At 38.1% G+C, this 24,438-nt stretch overlaps 1 protein-coding gene and 1 non-coding gene across 3 annotated transcripts in view; both read right to left on the minus strand.

The window, feature by feature from the left end:
- Positions 1–13,782: 13,782 nt before the first annotated feature.
- Positions 13,783–24,438, minus strand: part of RBM27 (RNA binding motif protein 27) — a 61,742-nt gene continuing 51,086 nt past the window's right edge. Inside the window, exons 20-21 of one of the 2 annotated variants that reach the window (XM_040239796.1) lie at positions 23,432–23,542; positions 13,783–21,479 (exon numbers count right to left, since the gene is read on the minus strand). In XM_040239796.1, coding sequence (XP_040095730.1) covers positions 21,396–21,479; positions 23,432–23,542 — 195 coding nt within the window. In that variant the 3' untranslated portion in view covers positions 13,783–21,395. The remainder of the gene's footprint in view (positions 21,480–23,431; positions 23,543–24,438) is intronic. The other variant, XM_040239797.1, reaches the window with a different exon arrangement.
- On the minus strand, positions 21,749–21,820 carry TRNAC-GCA. Its single transcript has one exon. It is a non-coding gene; the product is annotated as a tRNA-Cys (tRNA).

The raw sequence follows: 24,438 nt of genomic DNA on the forward strand, positions 1-24,438 counted from the left end.
AATAGCAAGGACAGAAGAGCCTGGTGGGCTACAGTCCATGGGGTTGCAGAGTCAGACATGACTGAGCGACTAAGCAAACACACACACACACACCCCCCAGTGGCTAAGACTCTGAGCTCCCAACGCAGGGAGGCCGGATCCGATCTCTGGTTATGGGACTAGATCCCACATGCTGCAACTAAGAGTTTGCATGCCACAACTAATGATTCCACATCCGCAATGAAGATTCAGCATTCTCAATGAAGATCAAAGATCCTCTGTGCCACAACTAAGATGTGGCATAGCCAAATAAATAAATAAATTACATAGATAAATAAAAGAAAACAGGCCTGTTCGATCCCAGGATTCGTTTTGTCACCACTATCCTGTATTTTTCCATAGTTGGGAGAGGCCATCGGCTTGGTCTGGATGCTGTTCGTCTGTTCCCTCCTCAAGAGACTTTCACTCAGTTGCCACGGGTAGGAAGGAAGGATTAAAGTAGCCATGGGATTGTAACTCTGCTCAAGCCCTTCTTCACTCTAACAATAAGCTGGTTTGATCTATTGATACATAACCAAAAGGTTCAGAGTGCTTCCCTGGTGGCTCAGAGGGTAAAGTGTCTGCCTGTGATGCAGGAGACCCGGGTTCGATCCCTGAGTTGGGAAGATCCCCTGGAGAAGGGAATGGCTACCCACTCTGGTACTCTTGCCTAGAAAATCCCATGGATGGAAAAGCCTATAGGCTACAGTCTATGGTAGCCTGTTACAGTCTATGGGGTTGCAAAGAGTTGGACACGACTGAGCGACTTCACTTTCACCAGATAACGTCCACACCTGCTCCCATGCCACCAAACACAGGCCTGTGCCCAGCGTCTGTCCCCTGACACTAAGGCTCAGCATCTACTCCGTGGCAGGCCAAGAGGATCCTTTGGGGGAAGGGGGTCTTAGATATTCACGATTTTTCTCCAAATATGCTTACACTGAGAGTTATTGCAGGTTTTCTTTCCCCTCTTCCTGTCCTTTCTTCCTACTCTTCTTCCTCTTCTTCAAATGCTAAAGCATTTTTATTATTTAATGTGATGATTTAAAATATTCTGACTTCATATTCTCATGCTGGTACTTCTTTTACTTTCTAATATAATAGGCCCCTTAAAAACAGGGCAGTGGCTTCAATGCTGAGAAGCCTTGCATAGGCCCTGGGGGAAGAGGAAGGGCCAGGGTCTTATAGGTCACTCACCTGTGTGCTGGCAATCCCCTCCGGTGCTCAGAACACTCAAGATGTTGCAACTACCAGACAGAAAGAAGCCTCTGCATGGTTCTGTACTCACTATCTGTAGAAGGCCTGATAGAAGGTAACATGGAAGATACCTGGTTTTGTTTCCTTGCTTTTTTGTTTTTACCATATGTTCAGTCCAAATCAACACCGGGTATAGATGAGCAGCTATTGAAAATTGCTGTTGCAGGACTAAGCTGACAAGTGACACCTCTCAACTGCAACCTTCCCCCCAAACCTACTCTGACAGCCTTGCAGCTATTAATTCTATTTTGTGGCTGCGCTACCAACCTCCAAACCTCTGGGTGACAAAAGGAAATAAACTTCACGCCTCTGAAAAAAAATCAGCATTTTATTCATCAATCAGTTGGACAAGATTGCTTCCCAGCCAAGGATCTGACCTGCTGTTTTAATAATTTGAAATGTCCTGAGGAAGACCGCTGCTTCCTCTATAAGACGGCTGTAACTTCAGGCGCTTGCGACAAAATCTGGGTGGATTATTAGACAATTTCACGCTGGTTTGCAGAGTGATTAAAACAAGTGGCCTTGAATGATAGCATATGTTATAAAGAGATGGAGCCTTTCAGTTATAAAAGATGTATCCATCAAGGGAAAGCAAACACAAATTAAAGTTTGATGAGCAATTGGATATTAATTGGTACTAACTCTTCTTTTTATGTCATTTTGATGTGGAGTGGATCGTAAACATGGTAAGCGATGCTAATAATGTATATTCACTTCAGTACAACTTTATGGCGCCATTTATTATAGAAACCAATATTGCAATGGAGTTGTGAGAGCTGGTGTGCACTTCTCCTGTCGTGCACCTTCACCTAACTCTTGCCACACGGGCTCTCAGCCACAGCCTGCTGGCTACAGTGTAGTTAACAGTTAGAAAGCTGAGAATTGTTGCCTGAACGATGAACCAATTCTAAATTACGGTGGAAACAAATTTCACAGAAAACTGTCTTTATAGTTTTCCCCAGAATTTTTTCAACAAGTTGCCTATTCTTTTCTGAATTTAGACAGCAAACTCAAAAAAAAGGAATGTCATCTCAGCATCATTAAATAGACACTAAATAGATCCTGTAGTGCAGTCCTAAGGCTTCCCTGGTTGCTCAGTGGTAAAGAACCTGCCTGCCAGTGCAGGACAGGTTCAGTCCCTGGGTCAGAAAGATCCCCTGCGGTAGGAAATGGCAACCCATTCCAGTATTCTTGCCTGGGAAATCCCACGGACAGAGGATCCTGGTTGGCTACAGTCCATGGGAGTCAAAAAAGAGTTGGACACAACTTAGCAACTAAACAGCAACAACAAAGTGTAGTCCTATAAATAGCCAACATGCTTTATGTGAAATATAACCCAACATAGTTTATCTCAAATGTCAAAGCAATTTTTTGCACTTTTTACAAAAGTGATAAATAGTAAAAGAAGAAAATAAAAACTGTCTTTAAAAAAAAAAGTTAAAATGGGAGCTTACTAGATAATTAGTTCCATGATGTCTTTTTCTCCTTTAACAATCCATTTGGACAATTTTATTTCATCTTACCTGGATTCTTAGGCCAGCTCTGCCATTTCTTCACTGTGTGACCCTAGGCAAATTACTTAATTTCTCTGTACTTTAGTTTCTCATTTGTAAAGTGAGGCTAATAACATGCACCTTAAGGATGATTGTAGAACTAAATGAGATATTTTATAAACATCTTTAAAGCTATTATTTAATACTTAGTGCTATGTTTAATGTGCTCAAAAAGTTAGCTGTTTTTATTATGATAACATTATTTATAATGGATGGGGTCTATTAAGCTGTATTGCCAAACTATAATTTATTTAATTAAACTAATAATGCTGGTCTTTCAGGTCGACACCAACATTTCTCATCAGTACCTGGCACTGTTACTTTGGGATACATCTTCAGAGGCCACAGGGCTAAGAAAACATCTAAGAAACACAGCTTTTCTTGCCTGCAATGGTTGCCGTTACTTAGAATTTTAGCATAGCCCTATAGGAGATATACTTTATCAGTACATTGGAGCTACTTACTTCCATATTATTCTACTAGCTTTATTGTTTTGTTTTTAAATCAACCACAGTTTGCCTTGGTTGTGTGAAGTATAGCTAGTTTAGAGCTAGTTTCTGCTAGTTTAGAGCTGGGCTGAATAATTTCTTAAGATCCTGGGTACTTTGTTGATATTGGGATAGGAGGAGCTTTGCCCATTTTGGGTGTCAGAACCAGGCAAACCCTGATGTGCATTAGATTTTTTTTGTTGTTTTTTTTTTGCATAGAAGGAAATCTAACTATTAATTAGGCTAAAGGGCTCAGGGAAATATTTCACAAGTATTTTCACTGGGCTATTTGCCTCAGAACCTATATTTTTATTATCTGCCGATTAATTTGAACAGATTATTTAAAGTCCACGTACACTAATAAATAGCAAGGGAGGGAACTAAAGATGAAACTGGGCTGAGGGTTCTATCTGTTTATTCAGCAAGAGGAAGCCCCCAGCAGGTAATGACTCACGGTTGATTCACAGTAAAGAAGACAGTGCAGAGACAGAGGGGACCTTTGTGTTTTGGGTTGGTTTGATGAAAAGGCAAGTTTATTGTAATATTTTATAACTATTTCAATACAATACATAGTTATTATTTGGATTAAATTTTTTTTTTAAAAGCAGATCTGCCTGGAAATGAGGAAACAGATCACAAAACAGACACCATGCAATGGAAGGCCCTTAGCAAACGAAAGATGCTTAGCATCTCATTAAAAGAGGTTTTGTTTTGTTTTTTTCTTGCCATGGATGGACTCACACATCATAATTTTCCTGCAAAAGTAAATGGCCTGTTTTCAAAATAGGCAGAGAACCCCTGTTCCTTAGATCTGCCCTTAATTCAAGAAATATATCTAACTGTAGTCTAACAAGAGTCGGTTTCAGAAGAAATTAATGAGGAGCAGCCATTTATTATTTATGCTCTGAAACAGTAGGTCTGCTAATGTTCTGCTAATCACCAAAGCTGAACAGATGTATCTTCATAGAGACATCTTGAGGAATAGAATGAGTATAAAAGAAGCACAAATAGAAAGAAAACACCTATATGACAGAAAACAAGAACAGTGAGTGTGCCACTGTCCCCGAGACAATGCGTGTTCAAACTGCAGGGCACAGTAAAACTATCAGAGCAAGTTCTGGTCACGTTTTCCAACATTTAAGGATTATATTAAGCAATAATAATAGGAGTTGAATGTAGGGGCCTACAACTAATACTGGAGAATGAAAAGAATGAGCCTGTTACTCTTGAAAACAGCATTAGAAAGCAACCCAACTGCCAGAAAACATTCAAAAAGCAGCCTCTTTTGTGGAGGTTATATAAGAAGTAAGGTTGTAAATTCTGAAATCATTATATCCAGTTCTGAAATGATTCAAACCTTTGTTTTTTTGCCTTCATACAAAAATCTACTGGTTCCCCTTTTGAGTTGAAAATGTTGAGGGAAGCAGTTTCTATAATTCCATGAGCCACAGTCCCAGAGTCACGTTTGGAGTGGGGCCTTTTCTGAGAACTAGGATATCTGGATTTAAATCCTGGCTCTTCCACCTAATAGCTTTGCAATCAGGCAAGATGTCTCTCAGTACCTTGATTTCCTCCTTGGCAAAATGGAATAATATGACCCACCTCAAAAGGTTATAAAATGAATTCTCAGGGCAGCCCAATATACGGTGGTACAGGGCTGGGTCTTCTATTATGTTGGCCAAAAAGTTCTATTGGGTTTTTTTGTGACATTCTATAGAAAACATGGAATTCACATTCTATCTGGTCACAGCTTCCACCATGAATGGCGACCGGCTCCACCTTGCCTCCTAACTCGTAGTCTCAGTCATGCTGATGTTTCTCATCATTCTTCCAGTAGAACACAGTTCCTCACATGTTCCACAGAAGGTCTGCAAGATGGATGTATCAACATATGACCACAATGGGAGCTGATAGCAGATAGGTCTGCTATCCAAGTCCTTTTTCCACTGTTCCTATTCTGGCCCACCCTGGAGACTAAAGATTAGAACTTTTCAAAGACATTTGTATCACTCAGATCTTGTATCCAAAGAATCACAGGGGGGCTTCCCTGGTGGTCCGGTGGTTAAGAATCCTCTTGCCAGTGCAGGGGGTGCAGGTTTGATCCCTGGTCGGGGAACTAAGATCCCATATGCCCAGGAGCAACTACCTCACACGCCACAGCTGGAGAGAAGCCCATGCACAGGAACAGAAGATCCCTCATGCCACAGTGAAGATCCTGACAGAACCAAATGAATAAATAAGTTTTTCTTTAAAAAAAAAAAAAAGAGTCACAGGGAATGACTCCTCTTTGAGATATCCTGCTTACGGAATTACATGTCGTCAATACAGGGAGTGATCCTCGGAAGTACTTCTCACGCTGCCTGCTAGAATCACTTGGAGAAGTTAACAAAATTAAAATTAAAAATTTTTAAATAAATAATTTTATTTATTTATTTTTGGCTGTGTTGGGTCTTCGTGGCTGCGAGAGCTTTTCTTTAGTCATAGCAAGTGGGGGCTGCTCTCTAGCTGTGATGCATCGGTTTCTCATTGCAGTGGCTCCTCTTGTTATGGAACATGGGCTCTAGGGCACTTGGGCTTTGGTATTTGCAGTACATGGGTTCTGTAGTCATAGCTCCCAGGCTCTACAGCACAGGCTCAATAGCTGTGGGGCACGGGCTTAGTTGCTCAGTGGCATGTGGGGTCTTCCCAGATGAGGCATCAAACCCATGTCTTCCGCATTGGCAGGTGGATTCTTTACCATTGAACCATCAGGGAAGTCCTAAAATTAAGATTTAAAAATGTATTTATATTGAATGTGTGTGTATATATACTCAAGTTCCTCTCTAGGACTGCAGAAATAGAATCTTTGTAGCTGGAGCCCAGTAACCTGCATATTTTAAAGTTCCCCAGAACCTTCTGGTGTGCACTCAGATGTTGGTGCTACCACTCAAACTCGGAGGCAGGGATTCTAAACATCCTGTGTCCCAGTGTCACAGCAGAGGTGCATGTCTCACATCAGTTGCTGTGATTTAAAGAGGGTCCACGTTTATGAAACGTCATAAATTAGGGTGGATTTGAGGTTACCCCCCCATAATGAAGTCATTCTCCCTCACTCACGGTCTCTAATGTTTTCTTGCTTCGAGAGAAGAGGGAGTTATATGGCTGGTGCATAAGCCAGTATCCTGTCCCATCTTTGCAGGAGTCTCTAACAAGCGAGTGCTGTTGATGGGTACTTAGCCAACGTGGTTGAAATATTGCTTTGCTTACCCAAAAAAATAGGGGTAGGCTGCTATTTTCAATTGCTCTTACAATACACTCACGAGTGCCTGCTGCTCAGGTGACTATGCATTACCCACCACGTGGGGCAGGGCAGACGCTGCCCTCTCCTGCAGTAGACCAAATAGCATCTTCTTCTGTGGCCAGAATGACTTTCTCTCCTTTCACACAAGAACCTCTCTCACTGGCGAGAGTCCGCCCTGCCTCCATAATCAACCTCTCCTTAATACGTTTTCCCCTCTGTGCCTACTCATCTAAGATGGCTTCAGTCAAGGACCCACACAAGACTGTCGAGGAAACAGACAGGAAACAAGACAAGAATGACAGATTCCTGTAATATACATCCTTCCACTGCTTTCCACCGTCCCATGCACCTACTCCTTTAGCAACCGTGAACCCTGGACCAGTCATCAGGTTATGGAATATCACTTCATGGCAAATAGATGGGGAAACAATGGAAACAGTGACAGACTTTATATTTGGGGGCTCCAAAATCACTGCAGATGGTGACTGCAGCCATGAAATTAAAAGATGCTTGCTCCTTGGAAGAAAAGCTATGACCAGCATAGACAGCATATTCAAAAGCAGAGACATTACTTTGCTGACAAAGATCCATCTAGTCAAAGCTATGGTTTTTCCAGTGGTCATGTATGGATGTGAGAGTTGGCCTATAAAGAAAGCTGAGTGCTGAAGAATTGATTCTTTTGAACTGTGGGACTGGAGAAGACTCTTGAAAGTCCCCTGGACTGCAAGGAGATCAAACCAGTCAATCCTAAAGGAAATCAGTCCTGAATATTCACTGGAAGGACTGATGCTGACGCTGAAGCTCCAATACTTCAGCCACCTGATGCAAAGATCTGACTCCTTGGAAAAGACTCTGGTGATGGGAAAGATCGAAGGCAGGAAGAGAAGGGGATGACAGAGGATGAGATGGTTGGACGGCATTACCGACTTGATGGACATGAGTTGGTGATGGACAGGGAAGCTTGGCATGGTGTGCAGTCCATGGGATCACAATGAGTCAGACATGACTGAGCAATTGAACTAAATTGAACTGAACCACAAAGAGAGGAGAGCTTATTACCTAAAACCAAGCTCTCTGGAAGTAGCACATTACCTCATTTATCCAAATGCGGGGAAATACGCAGGTAGCTCAGGGAAAGAATCCACTGGCCATCACAGGAGCCAACCAGGAGCTGCAGGTCCAGTCCCTGGGTCGGGAAGATCCCCTGGAGGAGGACATGGCAACCCACTCCAGTACTCTTGCCTGGAGCATCCCATGGACAGGGGAGCCTCGTGGGCTACAGTCCCTGGGGTTGCAAAGAGTGGAACTTTACTAGAGCGACTGAGCACACACGCATGGCGACGATATGCAGGGACTGGAAAAAGCCTGTGTGCCATTAGCTGTACTAACAAAATCAAACCCACACGCCAACAAAACTATCTGTGTCACTTCTATGTTTTATTAAACAACATGACCTGTCAGGCCGTGCAACTGGCCCTGCTTTCTGTACACACACCAGCTACATCCGAAGAGCCACTCAGGTGTACGGCAACAGTACACTTAAGTCTTTTGACCCACACTGGGTACCTTTCCATTTCTCTCTCCACAAAGTTCGAACCTGAAAAAGCGAACGTGTTAGTCGCTCAGTCATGTCCAACTCTTTACACCCCGACAGACTGTAGCCCACCAGGCTCCTCTGTCCACGGAATTCTCCAGGCAAGAATACAGGAGTGGGTTGCCATTCCCTTCTCCAGGGGATCTTCCCCACCAGGGATGGAACCTGCATCTCCTGCATTGCAGGCAGGTTCTTTACTACCTGAGCCACCTTCTAACCTGAAGGCTGTGCTTATTTGCCATGTAAGCTGTAAAAACACATAAACTCTCACTGAGTCTAATGGAACACATCTGACACAAATACTTTATAAACCATAAAAATGAAATAAGGTAGAAAGAGTGAAAAGAGAAATATATTGCTAATTACCAAAACTGGCAATCCTCATATGTTTTGTGCCACACTGAAGCAAACTTTTCTAATTTACCAACGAAGCTATTCAGGATGACAATTTCCAACCTCTCTTCCACTCCAGTGATTTGCACAAGCTTCTACTCAGCATTTTTACTTTCTAGGACACATACTATCAACTTTAAAAAGCAACATCCAGAATTACACCCATTACTAAAATATCTGCAGGATGTATGTCAATAACAATTTAACCAGCTAGTGGGAGAAAGGAAGAAAATTAAAGAGCTATTCCAGAATTTCTCTTCCCGCTGTTGCCAGCCTCTAATTGCTTGAAAGAAGCAGGTAACTCTTATAAAAATCTGAGCTATTAAGGTTATGCAAGAATTAGCTTGTATGAGTGGAAAGAATATTCCCTCCATGTTTATTTGATAAATTAATATACTCCTTAAACAAATAGGCAAATGACACTTGTTTCTGATGCAATGCAGTGGGTGACTAAGTTCTTCAAAAATTCTGTAAGTTCGTTTTCAGTACTAACCACAATGCACAGAGAGACAATAGTAAATGATCTTTTCCTCCACGAAGCCTCAGCTTCTTTCATAATCTATTATTGCAGAGTGGAAAGTAGTATAACATTGTAAAGGTTTGAATGATATCATTAATTCTTAGGCTTGTTGCCTGAAAAAAACTCTGTGTGAGCTATAAGAGAGGCTCATTTTTCTTCTGCACTGTTTTCCCTTTGGGGTTTCAGCGTAGTAGTAGAATGGAACCCACAGGTGATATTCATTACCAGTGGAAAAGCCCCTCGTCCCAGATCTAGTGCAGATAGAACCAGTACCGAAAAGTTCACAGCTGCTAGCCCCCTGTTTTGATTTTACAGTTGAAGTGCAACTCTGCCCCTGGCTTCTGGGTATTCACACTAGGTTAGTCACTCCAACAATAAGAAAGAATAAGGCACAAAACAAAGAGGGACTCCCAGTGAATTAAGCATGGTGCCCCCAGCAATCCCTGAGAGAAGCATATTGCTATAACCTCGGTTCTTCCTAAAAGGGAATCCTTTGCTACAGGGAATGGGTTGTTGTTTTTGTTTTTTTCTTTTAAAGAAGACAAATTCCTGCAGTTTTATGAATAGAGGGGTGATATCCTGAGGAAGTGTAAAATAAAACAGAGACTCACAGACCTAGAAAACAAACTTACGGTTACTAAGGGTAAGGATTGGTTTGGGATGGATATGTACACACTGCTGTATTTAAAATGGATAACCAACATGGACTTCCTGTATAGCACAAGGAACTCTGCCCAGTGTTATGTAATAACCTCAATAGGAAAAGAATTTGAAAAAGAATAGATACATGTATTGATATATGTATAACTGGAATTATTTGCTGAACACCTGAAACACAACACTGTTAATCAACTACTTTCCAATATAAAACAAAAAATAAATTTAAAAAAAAGAAATGTGAAGAGTCTCAAAGGAGAATACCTCCATCTGGTCACTTTAATGGTGTGGTTAAGTCTGAAGTAAGGAGGGGAAGCAAGCAGAGACAAGGTTCCGTCTTCTCCAGAGCAAAATATGTGTCTATTTTCAATCTGAGTGTTTAAAACACTTTTATCTCCAGAATGTTCAATAAATCAACATGTTTGTTTAAATAATTACAATAGAAACTAAAAAAGAAGTGTGTAAGAGTTTTAACATGATCCTTTTCACAGTGTCTATCACCTCACTGATAATTTTACAAAGAGATGGAGAAAATGACAGCTTGCTTTTAAATATTTTCTGCCTTCTATGCTGAAACACAAAAGCCATGAACAATTGGTACAGGTATTTCACATAATTTGTACTAATGATATATCTGTTCAAGAGCTAATTCCAGTATCCTCCAAATATATTTGGTATGGAAAATAGTTTCATTAATTTTTCCATTTTAAATATTTTCCTTTGGCCATACCCCAAAGCATAATTCACTAACTATGATGTACAGACACTTCACGGAATTGCTCAACCGAGGAAAAATCTCATTTTGTCGAAGAGGTTCACAGTTTTCTGGTGGGGGCAGATCACAGGGCAACCAGTACAGGTGATTCTGAAGTGTGACTCTGTTAAGCAAATTCCCAGTCAGTTCAAAGGGCTTGAGACTTTGGGGGAATACTTAGGCTTTTCTGTGATACATTACATAAGCATATAAAATACTTACATTCTTCTGTGGAAGACTAGACAGGAAACCAAGCCCCTTCACCCAATTGCAGTTTGAAGCTTGGAAGATGGTCAGAACATACTATATTTGACCACTTCGTGGCTATATGTAATATTCACTAACAATTGGTAAGGATTACAAAATATCATTATCTAGTGTCTGGTGGTCTTTATCTCCTTGATTAATGTGCCATATTAAAGAAATATAAAGGTGCAATCTCAGATATAAAGTATTCACCTTTCTTCTTCAACATTGCTAAGCATATTTAGGTGATTCCACAAGATTTAACAACCAAAGTAGGAAATTAAATTGTAGTTGAAAACAGCTCCATTCAGCTCCAAACAGCTCCAGGACAATCTGATGAAGCTTTGAAGATCTGCTAATAAAAGTTTGCATTTCACGGGGTACTTTCAGAGGTATTATCTCATTTAATGCTTATTGCAATCCTGCAAGCAATAAATGGGTTCTGATATTATAAAGCACATTTTATGTGTAAACTGAGCATTCAAAAGATTAATTAACCTCAGCTCATACAGCTATTGGGCTTCTCAGGTGGCGCTAGAGGTAAACAACCCACCTGCCAATGCAGGAGACCTGAGATGCACAGGTCGGATCCCTGGGGTTGGGAAGATCTCCCGGAAGAGATCATGGCGACTCACTTCTTGCCTGGAGAATTCCATGGACCTTCTCTGTCATTCCATAGACTCGCAAAGAGCTGGACGTGACTGAAGGGACTTAGCACGCACCGTACGCATGCACGCATACATGCATGCACACACGCACTACTAGGACGTTAACACAGAAGGAAGCAGTGTTAAAAGCTGTGCTTTGGGGGCTTTCCTGGTGGTCTAACGGTTGAGAATCTGCCAGTGCAGGGGACACGGGTTTGATCCCTCTTGGAACATCTCACCACATGTCACGGCACAACTAAGCCCAGGCGTCATAACTACTGAGCCACTGCTCCGCAAGAAGCCTCCGCAATGAGAAGCCCACGAACCGCAACCAGAGAGTAGCCCCTGCTCTCCGCAGCTAGGGACAGCCCCTGTGCAATAATAAAGACCCAGCACAGGCGAAAGTAATTTTTTTTTACAGTTGCACCTTGAAGTCAGATTGTATTGTGGCTTCAAATCTTGGCTTTGTTTTGAGACGATGACCGGTCTGTGCCTCAGCTGTCTCTTGGATGGAAAGGGGAAAATCACAGTATACCTCGTAGAGTAAATGAGAATGTTTGAAAACACACAGCACAGAGAGTCACGTGATGAGCACTGAAGTGGTGTCCAATTGAGTTTGACACCACGCCTGGGGCTCTCGCGACCCCTGAGAGGCTAAGGAACACCCCAGCTGTAGGAGAGGAACTTTCTTCATCAGACCTGTGGGTCTTCAGCATTCTGCTCGCCATCCCTCTCTGACTGGGAATAGTGGAATAAAAGTACAACAAAAGAAAAATGGTACTATGCTTAAAGAAACCAAGACTGAAATTGAAAAGAAACAGACTTATAGGAAGTACATCACTGAATAAAAATAGCCTTCACAGTTTCAAGTTTACAATCTCTTTTCAGTATAAATTGTGGTGAAATGAAACAAAAATATACTAAATAAAAGGCAGAAAAACATTGTTCTTTATGAGACTTCCCTAGTTCGTCAAGTCATTTATGCAACAGTTATTAAAAGAACTTCTACTTGCAGGCTATTTTACCCTGTCAAATTTTTAAAAATTTATTATTTATGAAATAAGAAAAAAACCCATTAGGTTTCTGGGCAAGGCTGGTTGGTCAAGGATTACGGTACTAAAATGTTGAACACTATCAAAAGTCATTGTCATTTTCTTCTAAGTATTCAAATTTTCTTTGGATTCTGACCCATGAAGGTCACAAAGAAAGGAAAACAAGTGATACTCTCTACTGTAACCTGTTCTTATGCTCTGAGTCTGTGAAGTATCAAGCTGTGATGATCACAGAAACCTTGAAACGAATAAAAAGGCAGTCCTCCTGGATCATACAACAGGAGAGACAAAATACACTGTGTACTGTTTTACAGACAATGTTCAAAGCTTTCTGGATTGTTTGAGTATACCAGTAGGGTTCTTCAGTTTCTTTTTCCTAGACACAGCCTTTTCTGAGAAAGTGATAGGTGCCTACAACTCTTAAATAGCTTTCCAAAGATACTATGAGCTCAGTACAAAAGCTAGCCATAAAAAGAATCCTTACTTACTTAAAACCTTAACTTCTACATAAATTTTAATCATTGACTTCAATCTTTAAAGACTTTTGTCCAGCTTTATCTGATTTATCAATAACAGTCACTGGAAGATATGAAACTAAGAGTGGCTGAAACTTCTTTGACATACTGTGGTCTCAGGAGGCAACACAGCACCATTCTATTGCGATGACTCCAAATAATTTTCACATGAATGGCTAAAGTGCAGAAATGTATAATTTATTAAGATTTAAATAAATCACAGGGAGAGAAGTGCCTTAACATAATTGATAGAAATTTTTCAAAAGAAAATAATTCCAAGAAATTAATTTCTATGTATAAAATTCTTCCTCATCTTTGATATTTCAAAGCAAAATGTGTTCATAATGCTTTAAAAAGAACATGTATGCTTTTTTAGCATTTGATGAGTTTTTTTTTAAATGATTTAATCCAAAATTTAGAGGAAATACCTTTCTTAAAAACTGTTAACCTGAAGAATGTTATAATCATTCTTTTTTTGTCTTAGCAATTTCCCAGATATAGTTCCCATACTGGAAATATTCCTAATAACTGCTAAATTTGTCAAGAGTAAAAAACTTTTTCTGTTGAATCTATTAGAACATGTCTACTTTTCTCATGGGCTGTTGAAAAATGAAAAACTCCCTTTCTCTCAGGGGTGCTAACATCTTTTCCTTTTTGCCGATGACAATTACTACCATATCATTAGTAGCCAACAAACATCTCATGGTTGCCAACATAGCTAAAATTAGAAATCCACAGGATTCAGAATGACATTACTAAACAAGAAATCTGAACATGTAAAAAAATAACTCCATAAACAATAGAACAGTGACATGAACATCAGTTTTATTCACTGAGAATACTCTTTTAAAAAAATCTATGGCATAAACATAACTATGAACAAACACTGCTATTCTCAGCACTTTCTGTCTAGAAGATTCAGTACACTATATGAAAACATCATTAAATTAAAGCATATAAACTTATTTATGTACACCATGATTTTTTTAATGCTAAGGTTAAAAGGAAGAAGGCACCAGAAATATTGAAAAACACAAAGAAGCAAGGTAGAAACACTCCAAGATTATCATAATTCTGTTTGCCACAGGGAAAATATTTAAGATAAAATTGAAAATAAAATAAACATAGGTTATGATATAGCCAAATTATTGTCAAATGTATCAAATTGGCTGGCTGTACATTATGGAGGTCACAGAAAATTATTACTTTAAAATGCTTCCCCACAAATTAGCATCTATAAACACTATGCTCTGTGGTTTCCAATATACTACCTAAAAATAGCATTGCTCCCCAAGGGAGCCTGGTTCCAATCCAGGGCAGATGAGCTAGATGGAGCCAGAATGGCAGTATTTGACAGACACTAATAAAAAAGACCAGTGACATTCCACAGACTTGCAATACCCCATTTTATTAGAAGCAGCAGAGCAGAGAGGTTAAACACATGCACATGGGAGTCAGACCCATGTTCAAATCCTGGTCCCACCACTACAGGCCATGTGACCTCAGGGAAGCCACTGAATCTCTTCTAAACTCAGTTTTCAAGGCAAAAGGGAACAAGGGAGCACCTTTTTCAGAGGGCTGCTTCAAGCAGAATGCAGGCAAACAACTGAACTATGATCCGGTTCACAGTCTGCCTTCAACGCATCTACTGAATTGAATTCACCAAAGTGAAGAGTTTATCAGCCAGTTTAATAGAAAAGTTACTTGGCACCACTTATCAGAGAAAGTCAAGTTTTATTGCTTAAGGAATCCAAAAAGGACTGTACATGGACAAGAGAGTAGAAATACTGAAATGTACCAATAATGTATTTTCCATGATCTGTGTTGATTTCATTACTTTGCAGATAATGGTTTTCTTCTATGGATTTCTGAAAATATGGCAAGCCTCTCACTGACATGTTCTCCATCTTTCCCTTTATACTTTAGGAAGGTCCAGACATTTGTTGTTGCTGCAGTTTAGTCGCTAAGCCGCGTCCTACTTGCCATGCTCCTGTCCATGGGATTTCCCGGGCACAACACTGGAGTAGCTTGCCATTCCCTTCTGCAGGGGCTCTTCCCTACCCAAGGACTGGGCTATTGCATTTCCTGCGGTGGCAGGCAACTTCTTCACTGCTGAGCCACAAAGGAAGCCCCACTTCTTTCTTATATAGGGGTTGATCAATATTTCCTATTTCTTATGAACCTACAGGAGAATATGTTTTAAAAGGGTGAAATTCAATTCCAAAATTCAATTTTGGAATATGTCCAGTTTTCTCACAGAGCTATCAAACCTGGTTTGTTTTTAATGATTTTTAGCTAAGGTGAACTCTCAGTGCAAAATTAAATTCAATGCCAAATAATCTTTTCTTGATTCACAGACACTAAGTATTTGTAGTAATATGGACTTCATGGGCAGTTGTGTTTTTTTTAAACATAAATGATTCTTGCAAACTGCTTTAAATTTCATAAAAAGTAGCACCAATATTCTAGTATTCTACTCCCTTCCCAGGATAAATGACAAAAATATAAAACTGCAAGAAAATTCTAAAAAGTCACTCATAGTTGTCTATTACAAAATTAAAAACTATGAAGTAACTTCATGCTCAAGAGCACCAAGTAATCAATAAAGAGACTGATGTATACATTATTTTCACCTTCAATTTATTTTGTAAAATGTATTTTTGGCTGTACCTTGAGGCATGCAGTCTTATTTCCCCAACAAGGATCCAATCCGTACCCCCTGCTGTGGAAGTGTGGAGTCAGAACCACTGGACTGCCAGGGAAGTTCCTTTTATTTTTAATTTTTAGACTAAAGGTCAACTTCAGACTCCAGACTACTTTTCCAAGCAAAGCACAGAAGATAATATTTTATCATTTATACTCAAAATCGTATTGACAATGTCACAGAAAAGGGATTTAAAAATGCAATTCACCCTGCAACTTAATAGGCTAGTGTTTTCCAAACTGCAATTCTGAAAGCAAAATAGTGGGTCCTGACAATAGAAAAAAAATCAGGTGCATATAAAGTTGTAAGGGCAAGCACTGTCTGGTAAACTTTTTGTTTGGCATGTATGTTCATATACATTGGGTTGTAGTGCAGAATGTTTTCCACCCTTGAATTGCTATGATTCAGTTACTGCTCTAAGGCCCACTAAATTTTGCCTTCTGGAGCCCCCTACAGGCTTTAAATGTTAAAATCTTGAGTTTTACAGCAAATATAGTAAGCCTTTTGATGGAGGGTGTTCAGGAACTAGAACTTGATTGTTTACACAGGAACAGTCACTTATACAGATAAATCAGCAGCCTTTGGTCTAAGAACTGAAACTAAACGTGCACAGCCTCAACCTTGAAGTTATACCATCCTCAAAAAACCATATTAACTTGGCAAGGTCAACCTTAGCCCTTCTTGTTTAATTTAAAAGTTAGAGAAATATATCAGTATCTCACAAAAGAAGCTGTAAGAAGAGACAGAATCACAAGGACTGTAGTCTTAACAAGACATTCGCTTTTATGAGGTTTTCACAAAGCAGTGTTGAAAACTCAAATCAACAGAAATGCAGCCAGGCAACTAAAAGGCTTATTCCCATAATCCTACTCCCCAAGAAAGGTTTGAGTAAAGAGCAAAAATTTTGAACAATCAAGTACTAACTATTACCCCAACTCAACTGTTTTAAGAACTAAGGGGTCACATATCAAAGTAATAGAACTCTATGAAGTGATTAGAAAACTGAAGTGCTGTATAGGTAATACAGGCTTCCATTGAGAACAAACTAATAGGCTATAGGCTAGGGCATTCTTCCCTTGCTCCTCTTTCATAAGAGGAAAAATATAAATACAAAGAAAAAGTAACAATGTTTATCATGCTTCCTGACTACCACAACCTAAAATAAAAATTTGGAAAAAAAAAATCTTTGCAGATTTTTTGCAGAAGCCTGAGGAGACTAAACCGCAAATATCCTACAAACAATCATCAAACACTATTCTGACCTGAATTTCACCTGTATCAAGTCACCTATCTCAAAGTGTTTGGGAGTGTTTAGTACACCTAAGGTTGATTACAGGACCAGGTAAATGGTAGATGATCCTGTAGAAAGGAGATCACTTGGCAGTAAATCAACTTGGCATAAATAAAGGTGATTCAGAACACATCGATTAGAAGCAGTTTTTTTTTTTTTTTTTTTAATCAGTGTTGGTTGGCTCCTCAAATAGATCTTTGAGACTAAAAGTGATACAAAATGGACAGGTCTGACTTGCAAAATTTTGGTTCGTTTAAAGCAAACTTGGCACATCTTAAAATGATCCCATAGGCTGACATACATACTCATCTTTATTGGAACATAACTAGACCCAGCCTAGATACTACAATGGGGTTTGCAATTAAAAATGTATCCTTGGCTTTAGAATAATTTACATCAAAATTAGTAAAAACTTCACATAAAGCCAGTAATTTAATGAGAGCTCCATTTTAGTAAAATGTTTGACTTGTTACTATTAAACAAATATAACTATGTTCAGAATTATGCTTGCCCTCCCCCAAAAGCCTCTGACTAATGTTTACTATAAATATATACTGGATAAATTACAATCTATTCAAAAAAAATGGTAACACAGCTTATTTGCTACTTAATTCATAAAATATGGATAAAACTTTATCTGAAAAGAAGGAAAATGAAATTTACTCCCATTCTTTAGTATTTTCCTGTATAAACTGAGATTTGAAGAACAACTCTTCTTGGACAATGAATAAACATATGGAGGGAACTGTATACAAAAAGCAGATTTTAAAACAAGAAAATGGGAGCCCAAGCGATATACTTCCTTTTCCCATCACCACCCAGTAAGTCCTCTCGATTAACATCACTCCTTCTCTTGTTATTCCTCACTAAATAGCCATTACTAAAGTTTAAATTCAAGGTGTTCTTTCTTTTCTCTCTACTGTGCTTATGGGAAATATCCTTCCTACTGTTTGTTGGCATCTTGAATATCCTCAAGATAGTACTAAAATAACTGCTTTTATAAAATAGTTTGTGCTTTTATCTGGGATACCAAGACCCATTCATGAACAAACTATGCTATCAAGTTTACTTGTTAACACTTTAATGCCCTTCCCTTTTGCTTCCAAGACCACTCTAATGAATATTTAATAGTCAGTGATTTTGGTACCCAAATTCAGATTGAGTGACATTCTCCCATGTACATGAACTCAACATAAAACACACATACATATCCATCACTCATTCATTCTCACTCAAGCAAGCATACACACACATTTTCTTTCTTTCCAGAACAAGCCAGAATTACAGCTCTTTTGGTGATTGTTATAATTTTTGGAATGGTTCATAAATTTTGCAAATTCTTTTAAATTTGTAACTTTTATCTTTTTTTCTTTCTTTTTTCCCAATTGTGAACCATTCCATATTGCATCTTTATTGCAAAAGTCAACATGCTTCTTAGAAATTCAGATTGTAATTGATAAAACAAACATTACATATATGAATTTAAATGTATAAACAGTTAGAAATTCAACAATATCTCCTATTATACTATTACACAAGTTCACAATTTTGTAAAAACTATAATACAGGCATACTATACATCAAGAGGAACCACTATTCCTTTTCACATGATTTTTTTCTTTTTTTTTTTTAAATAATGATCCATACCATGGACCTTTCTTCTTTCACCCTAACAAGACGTTTTCCAATTTATCACCTTAGCTAGAGACAATGTTTTCTCAATGTTACAACATGAAGCAATTGAGGGAAATTCTACCTTCCCTGGGGTTACCTTTTTAAGCCTGGGCAGTAAGCCACTAGTAAAACCAAGCTGACCAAGCCAGGCTGGTGGTTGTTATTGCTCAATAGCTACTTAGAAAGATGTCATACACATTCAAAAGAACGGAATTTGCCTCAGATGGTATGTGTTATTTCTGTTAAGTGAAGATGCCAAGAAAACAAGTCATGTTTACTCGCTTTTAAGAGAAATTCTAATGGTTTGGGATCTCAGCCCTAAAGGAAAAAATACATACATTCAACTAGTTTGTGCTAACCTTAACTTAAATTTTCCAATATTCAGTGCATATTCTGAATTATTTTTGAGAGTCAAACATTAGAAATGACATTTTGAAAGTGTTTTAGTCCTATTTAAGGTGTATCAAAAACTAAGTTTTAAAGGGCCTAAAAACTTACTGGAAAAAGTGTCTATTTATTCTTCACTTTAACATCCTTCTCTTTCACCCCATCTCCCCCAAGAACTAAAAAATCAACCAAATCCTTAACTCTCTCTGTACTGAGAGTGTAATAAGATGTCAATTTTAGGTTAAAAAAAAATCATATGAAAAGGAATCTCATTCTGCTGAACTGTCAGTCTACTGAAAATTTTCTTACAGCTCCATTATTTACTGTAATTTTCAGTTTCCAAATACAAAAATACAACAATTCTTATTGAAATCTATACGCTGGTAGTTTTAGTACACAAAAAAAAAACCAAACAAATTATTTACAAAATTATACAGTTTAAGAAAAAACTTTGTACAAAAAATATATAAATCCTTTGTTCCCTCTATCACGTTTAAACTGTCAGGACTCAAAATATTCACCACAATGAATCTTTCAAAATATATACTGACTGAGCCACAGACATCAAGAAAATTTCATTAGAGATGATGGAGGAAGAAGGAGCAAGATTGCTTATTCTAGTACCCCATTGTGATGTTTTCCTTCTCTTATAAGCTTTGTGTTATCAGAAATATCATAATAACCTAGAAAGAGGAAGTCCTTATCATTATGAAGGGAAAATTTCGTAAAAACTTAAAAATGATCCTGGTTTGACACATCATTCCAGGAAAATATACAGAAGAGGAAAGATAATCAGAATGTGGGGTTTAACTTCTTATAGCCAAAAAAGTCTAGAGTCCTGATGGTTTTAAATTTCTTAGTGAATAGTTTCTACTGTGAGAAATAGTCTCTTTACCTCAGGAAACAAAATCCTTGACATGGTGATCACCAAGAACCTTCTGAAGCCAACAGAAGGTTTCAAATTTTCACACCACACATATTATAAAAACATAGATGTATATATCCTTGAAAAAGTGATATCCTATTTACATTAATCATTTTATTTCCCCAGGGGTCAATACAGTGTAGTGTTGCTCCTCTGCTTTTCCATCTAACATTCAGAACACAAGGACATAAATTTACAGATATATTGTACTTAACAGATACTCTATACAGTGTACAGTAAAAATGCACACAGTGAAGGAAACTGTCTACTGAAGATGCATATGTTCAAGGATAGCAACAAGCTACAAAATTATGAAAATATAAGGTCATCTGATCAAAGTCAAGTTATGACTCCCATTTATTACTAGCATACCCATTCCCCTACCCCATCCCCCCCCCCAACCTACCCCCAGTCACCTCACCATCATGGTTTAAATTTAGGAAAAGCATTTCAGACACTTTTAAACCCTTCTGCATAACTACTAACTGAAATGAAGCTTAAAAAAAAAGCTGGTGACTCTCCCCACAAATCCTTCCATCATTCTCATTAAAATATCACTTATTTATCAAGGTGCTGGTTTAAACTTTTTATTGGGGACTGACTTTTGGTGGCCCCAAAGAATCACTTATCTCAGTAATGGGTAAGTCGGGCTATTAAAAGACAGAAGAAAGAAAATGGGGATGAGAAAGGGGCAACAGATAAAAGCCTTTTTTATAGTCTGAAAACATGAAAAAAAAAAAAAAACTGAATCAATGCTTGATAATTTCAAAGCAAACTAAAACTCAGTAGCAGAAGTTCAGAAGAGTTAATGTGATGACAGAATGGAAATACCACAGAGCTTGCCTGGCACTGAAGAACAGTTATGATTAACACTAAAATAGTACTCACTGCTGCATAATAAATCCCCCCAAACTTTAGATTGAATGTAAGCTGGGCTCCGCCTCAATAAAAAAATTAAATTTACATTTCTTCCAAGACAACTCTTGAAAGCCAAAGGGTATTTTAATTACAAGTATCTCCTACTGTCTGACGACCCACCCATAAGAGCTGAGAGTTAAGAGATTCCAGGCGATTTGACATTTAATGAAATTTTATCAGCAGATTATAATCCAAAATAAAATTTCTGAACACCCTGTCATTTACATCATAATCCAACACCAGTAGAAACAAAAACAGGTGGTGTGGAAAATAAGGCTCTAGAGATTATCCATGTCATTCCTGTGGATCTTCACAACTGTGTAAAAGTCACTAGGCCTTTGGTGCTTTAATATCATGAACAGTTATGAGATGTATTTAAATAGCAAACTTGCTGTCCTTACACCTAATGTGTCAAAAAGAAAAATAAAAAAAATTTTTTTTGGCTCATTGACTTCTTTAAATAATTTTAAAAAGTTGTTCTTCTAAACAATATTCCTAAAAATTATACAAGTCGCATCAATTTCATCTTCGCCATGAACGAGACTCATATTCATCTTCGTCTTCGTCGTCGTCATCATGCAAAAACAAATCCGAGGTTTCTGTTTCCTGAAAAAAAGAGGGTAAAATCTGCTCAGTGGCACAAGAAAACTAAGTAGAATACTTTTTAGGCCAAAGAACAAACAGACTAGTATACAGTGCCCAGACTGGATTTACAAGCGATAAACTCACAGAATATCTTTAGTAAGTAAGTAAAGTCATTCAGTGTGTCTGACTCTTTGCGACCCCATGGACAGTAGCCTACCAGGCTCCTCTGTCCATGGGATTTTCCAGGCGAGAGTACTAGAGTGGGTTGCCATTTCCTTCTCCATGGGATCTTCCCAACCCAGGGATTGAACCTGGGTCTTCAGCATTGCAGGCAGATGCTTTACCATCTGAGCCACCAGGGAAGCCCAAGTATCTTTAGCGGCCAGAAAAACTAAAAATGTTTAAAATATATATATATATATACATACATATATATTTGTGTGTGTGTGTATATATATGTGTATATATATATATATATATATATATACATTTGTCTCCCTTGTTAATTTTGTTAGTTTAATAGAAGACTCCCATTCTAATATCATCAGGAAAATTAAAAAACATATAAATGTTTAGTGGGGGGTGGTATCTATGACACATGTTTTTGATTAATTTTATTCTATAATTTTAAAAGTGAGAAAAATAAATAACCACTTGAACTTCTGAATTTTTCCTCTGCTGTTGCTGCTGCTAAGTCGCTTCAGTCGTGTCCGACTCTATGCGACCCAATAGACAGCAGCCCATCAGGCTCCCCCGTCCCTGGGATTCTCCAGGCAAGAATACTGGAGTGGGTTGCCATTTCCTTCTCCAATGCACGAAAGTGAAAAGTGAAAGTGAAGTCGCTCAGTCATGTCTGACTCTGTGCGACCCCATGAACTGCAGCCCATCAGGCTCCTCCGTCCATGGGATTTTTCAGGCAAGAGTACTGGAGTGGGGTGCCATCACCTCTGGAGTTTTTCCTCTAAAAGCCAATTATTTGTGAGGGAAGAATATAATAACTTTCCTATGACACTGATATTCCAAATCTACCATAAAAATCTAAAATCTTACAAACATTACAAAGTATCTACAGACATTCCCAAAATACCAAGATTTTTCTGTTCTTAACAAGGGAAAAGTTTCTGCTTTTGTAAAATTTTCTGCTGTAGGTAAAATTACCCATTTGGTTAGGAAAACTCTTGATCAGCCATAAATGCTTGCTATCTTTTAAAACCAAAATTACAATGAATGAGGAATAACTTGCAATGCTCCGTAAAGTGTCTACTTTAATAAACTAACTAGAAATATAGGGGTAAAAAAGCAATATTAGTTCCTATTGTTTTAAGAAGCTGATTAATTACCCACTTGGTCAGGAAAACTCTTGATCTGCCATAAATGCCTGCTATTTTTTAAAATCAAAATTACAATGAATGAGGAATAACTTGCAAGCAGTGCTCCCTAAAGTGTCTACTTTAAGAAACTAACTAGAAATATAGGAGTAAAAAAGCAATATTAGTTTTAAGAAGCTGATTAATACTTATATTATTTAAGTCCATGGTTCTGCTATTATTTCCTCTTATGTCCAACTTCTTTACACTCTCACTTTAATGAACTATACATAGAAAATAAACTCAAATCTATTGCTTATGGAATTTGAATAAGTGAAAACTAAAACAACCAGATAAAATTTAATTGTTCCCTTAATCCACATCTTTATTTAACAAAATAAAAATGTCCAGAGCCCCAATAAAGCCAAAATAAATGCAAATTTTAAAAAAAAGAATAGTTTCTGCTACAACAGAAAATAATCCCCAAAAGAGCTTTTTCATTTCTGCACCTGTCCTGATTCTTTAATAAACTTCTAGACTAGTGTTAATCACATGCATGAAAAAACTCATTATGTATTTTAAAATTTATATTATTTACTTTAATGTCAAGAAAAGCATATAACCGGAAAACAATCTAATTCAACTCTTTTTAGTTGTTAAATTTACCTCCTCCTTGACTTCTTCTTCCTCAGTCTCAGTGGATACAGAAGGCACCTTGGCCTTGTGCCATGATATTTGTAGCCGACGGTCTTTAAATTTTGACCCTTGGTTTGCAGGCTAAAATAGATTTTAGAACACAAGAGTTTGTACTCACATTTACTAATGATTTCTTCAAATTGTGTGCTATTAAAAGTTTAATGATTATGTGAAGGAAAAAAAAATCTGTTAAAATGCATCTACAAATAATCTCCAATGAGAGCTAGAAAAAGTGATGTTCTTTTTAATTAGAAAAACATGTCTGGCTTTCCCAGGATAATCCATGATTAATGCTGATGCCACATAAATTTTAAGATTTGTCTTGGTTTGGAAGATAATTTATATAGTCATTCTACTTAGAAAAATCATGATGAGGACAATAAATACTGCCTTAATATGATTACTGACCTTTCACATTGATAATTACAAATTTAGAGTAAAATCTTACAAATGTAAGTATTTAAAAATCATCTATTCATCTCATGACATCCCTTCTATCCCAATCTATATCTGGTAAAACTGTTTCCACTTCCTTTCCCGAAATGCTATACAATGACAAACACTCCACGGCACATCTATGCATCCCACAGATGTTAAACACTATCCTGAGGTTTTGTTTTTGTTTGCTTCTGCGAACGTGCTCAGTTGTGTCCAACTCTGCAGTCTCATGGACTGTAGCCGACCAGGCTTCTCTGTCCATGGAATTTTCCAGGCAAGAATACTGGAGTAGGGGATCTTCCTGACCAGGGATCAAACCCAGATCTCCTGTGTCTCCTGCACTGATAGGCAGATTCTTTACCACTGAGCCACCTGGGAAGTCAAACACTATCCTACCTACCTCAGGGTAAAATTACTCAGTTTCAAATGTATTTCTTGTTATTACCATCTAAACATTTTTTTCCCTCCCCATCGAATTTCAATAAGAGAAAACAAAAAACCGTGGGATATATTAAAATGAATATCAGAATTTCTCATTT

The sequence above is a fragment of the Oryx dammah genome, unplaced genomic scaffold, assembly GCF_014754425.2.
Source record: "Oryx dammah isolate SB20612 unplaced genomic scaffold, SCBI_Odam_1.1 HiC_scaffold_5, whole genome shotgun sequence".
NCBI classification, from domain to species: Eukaryota; Metazoa; Chordata; class Mammalia; order Artiodactyla; family Bovidae; genus Oryx; species Oryx dammah.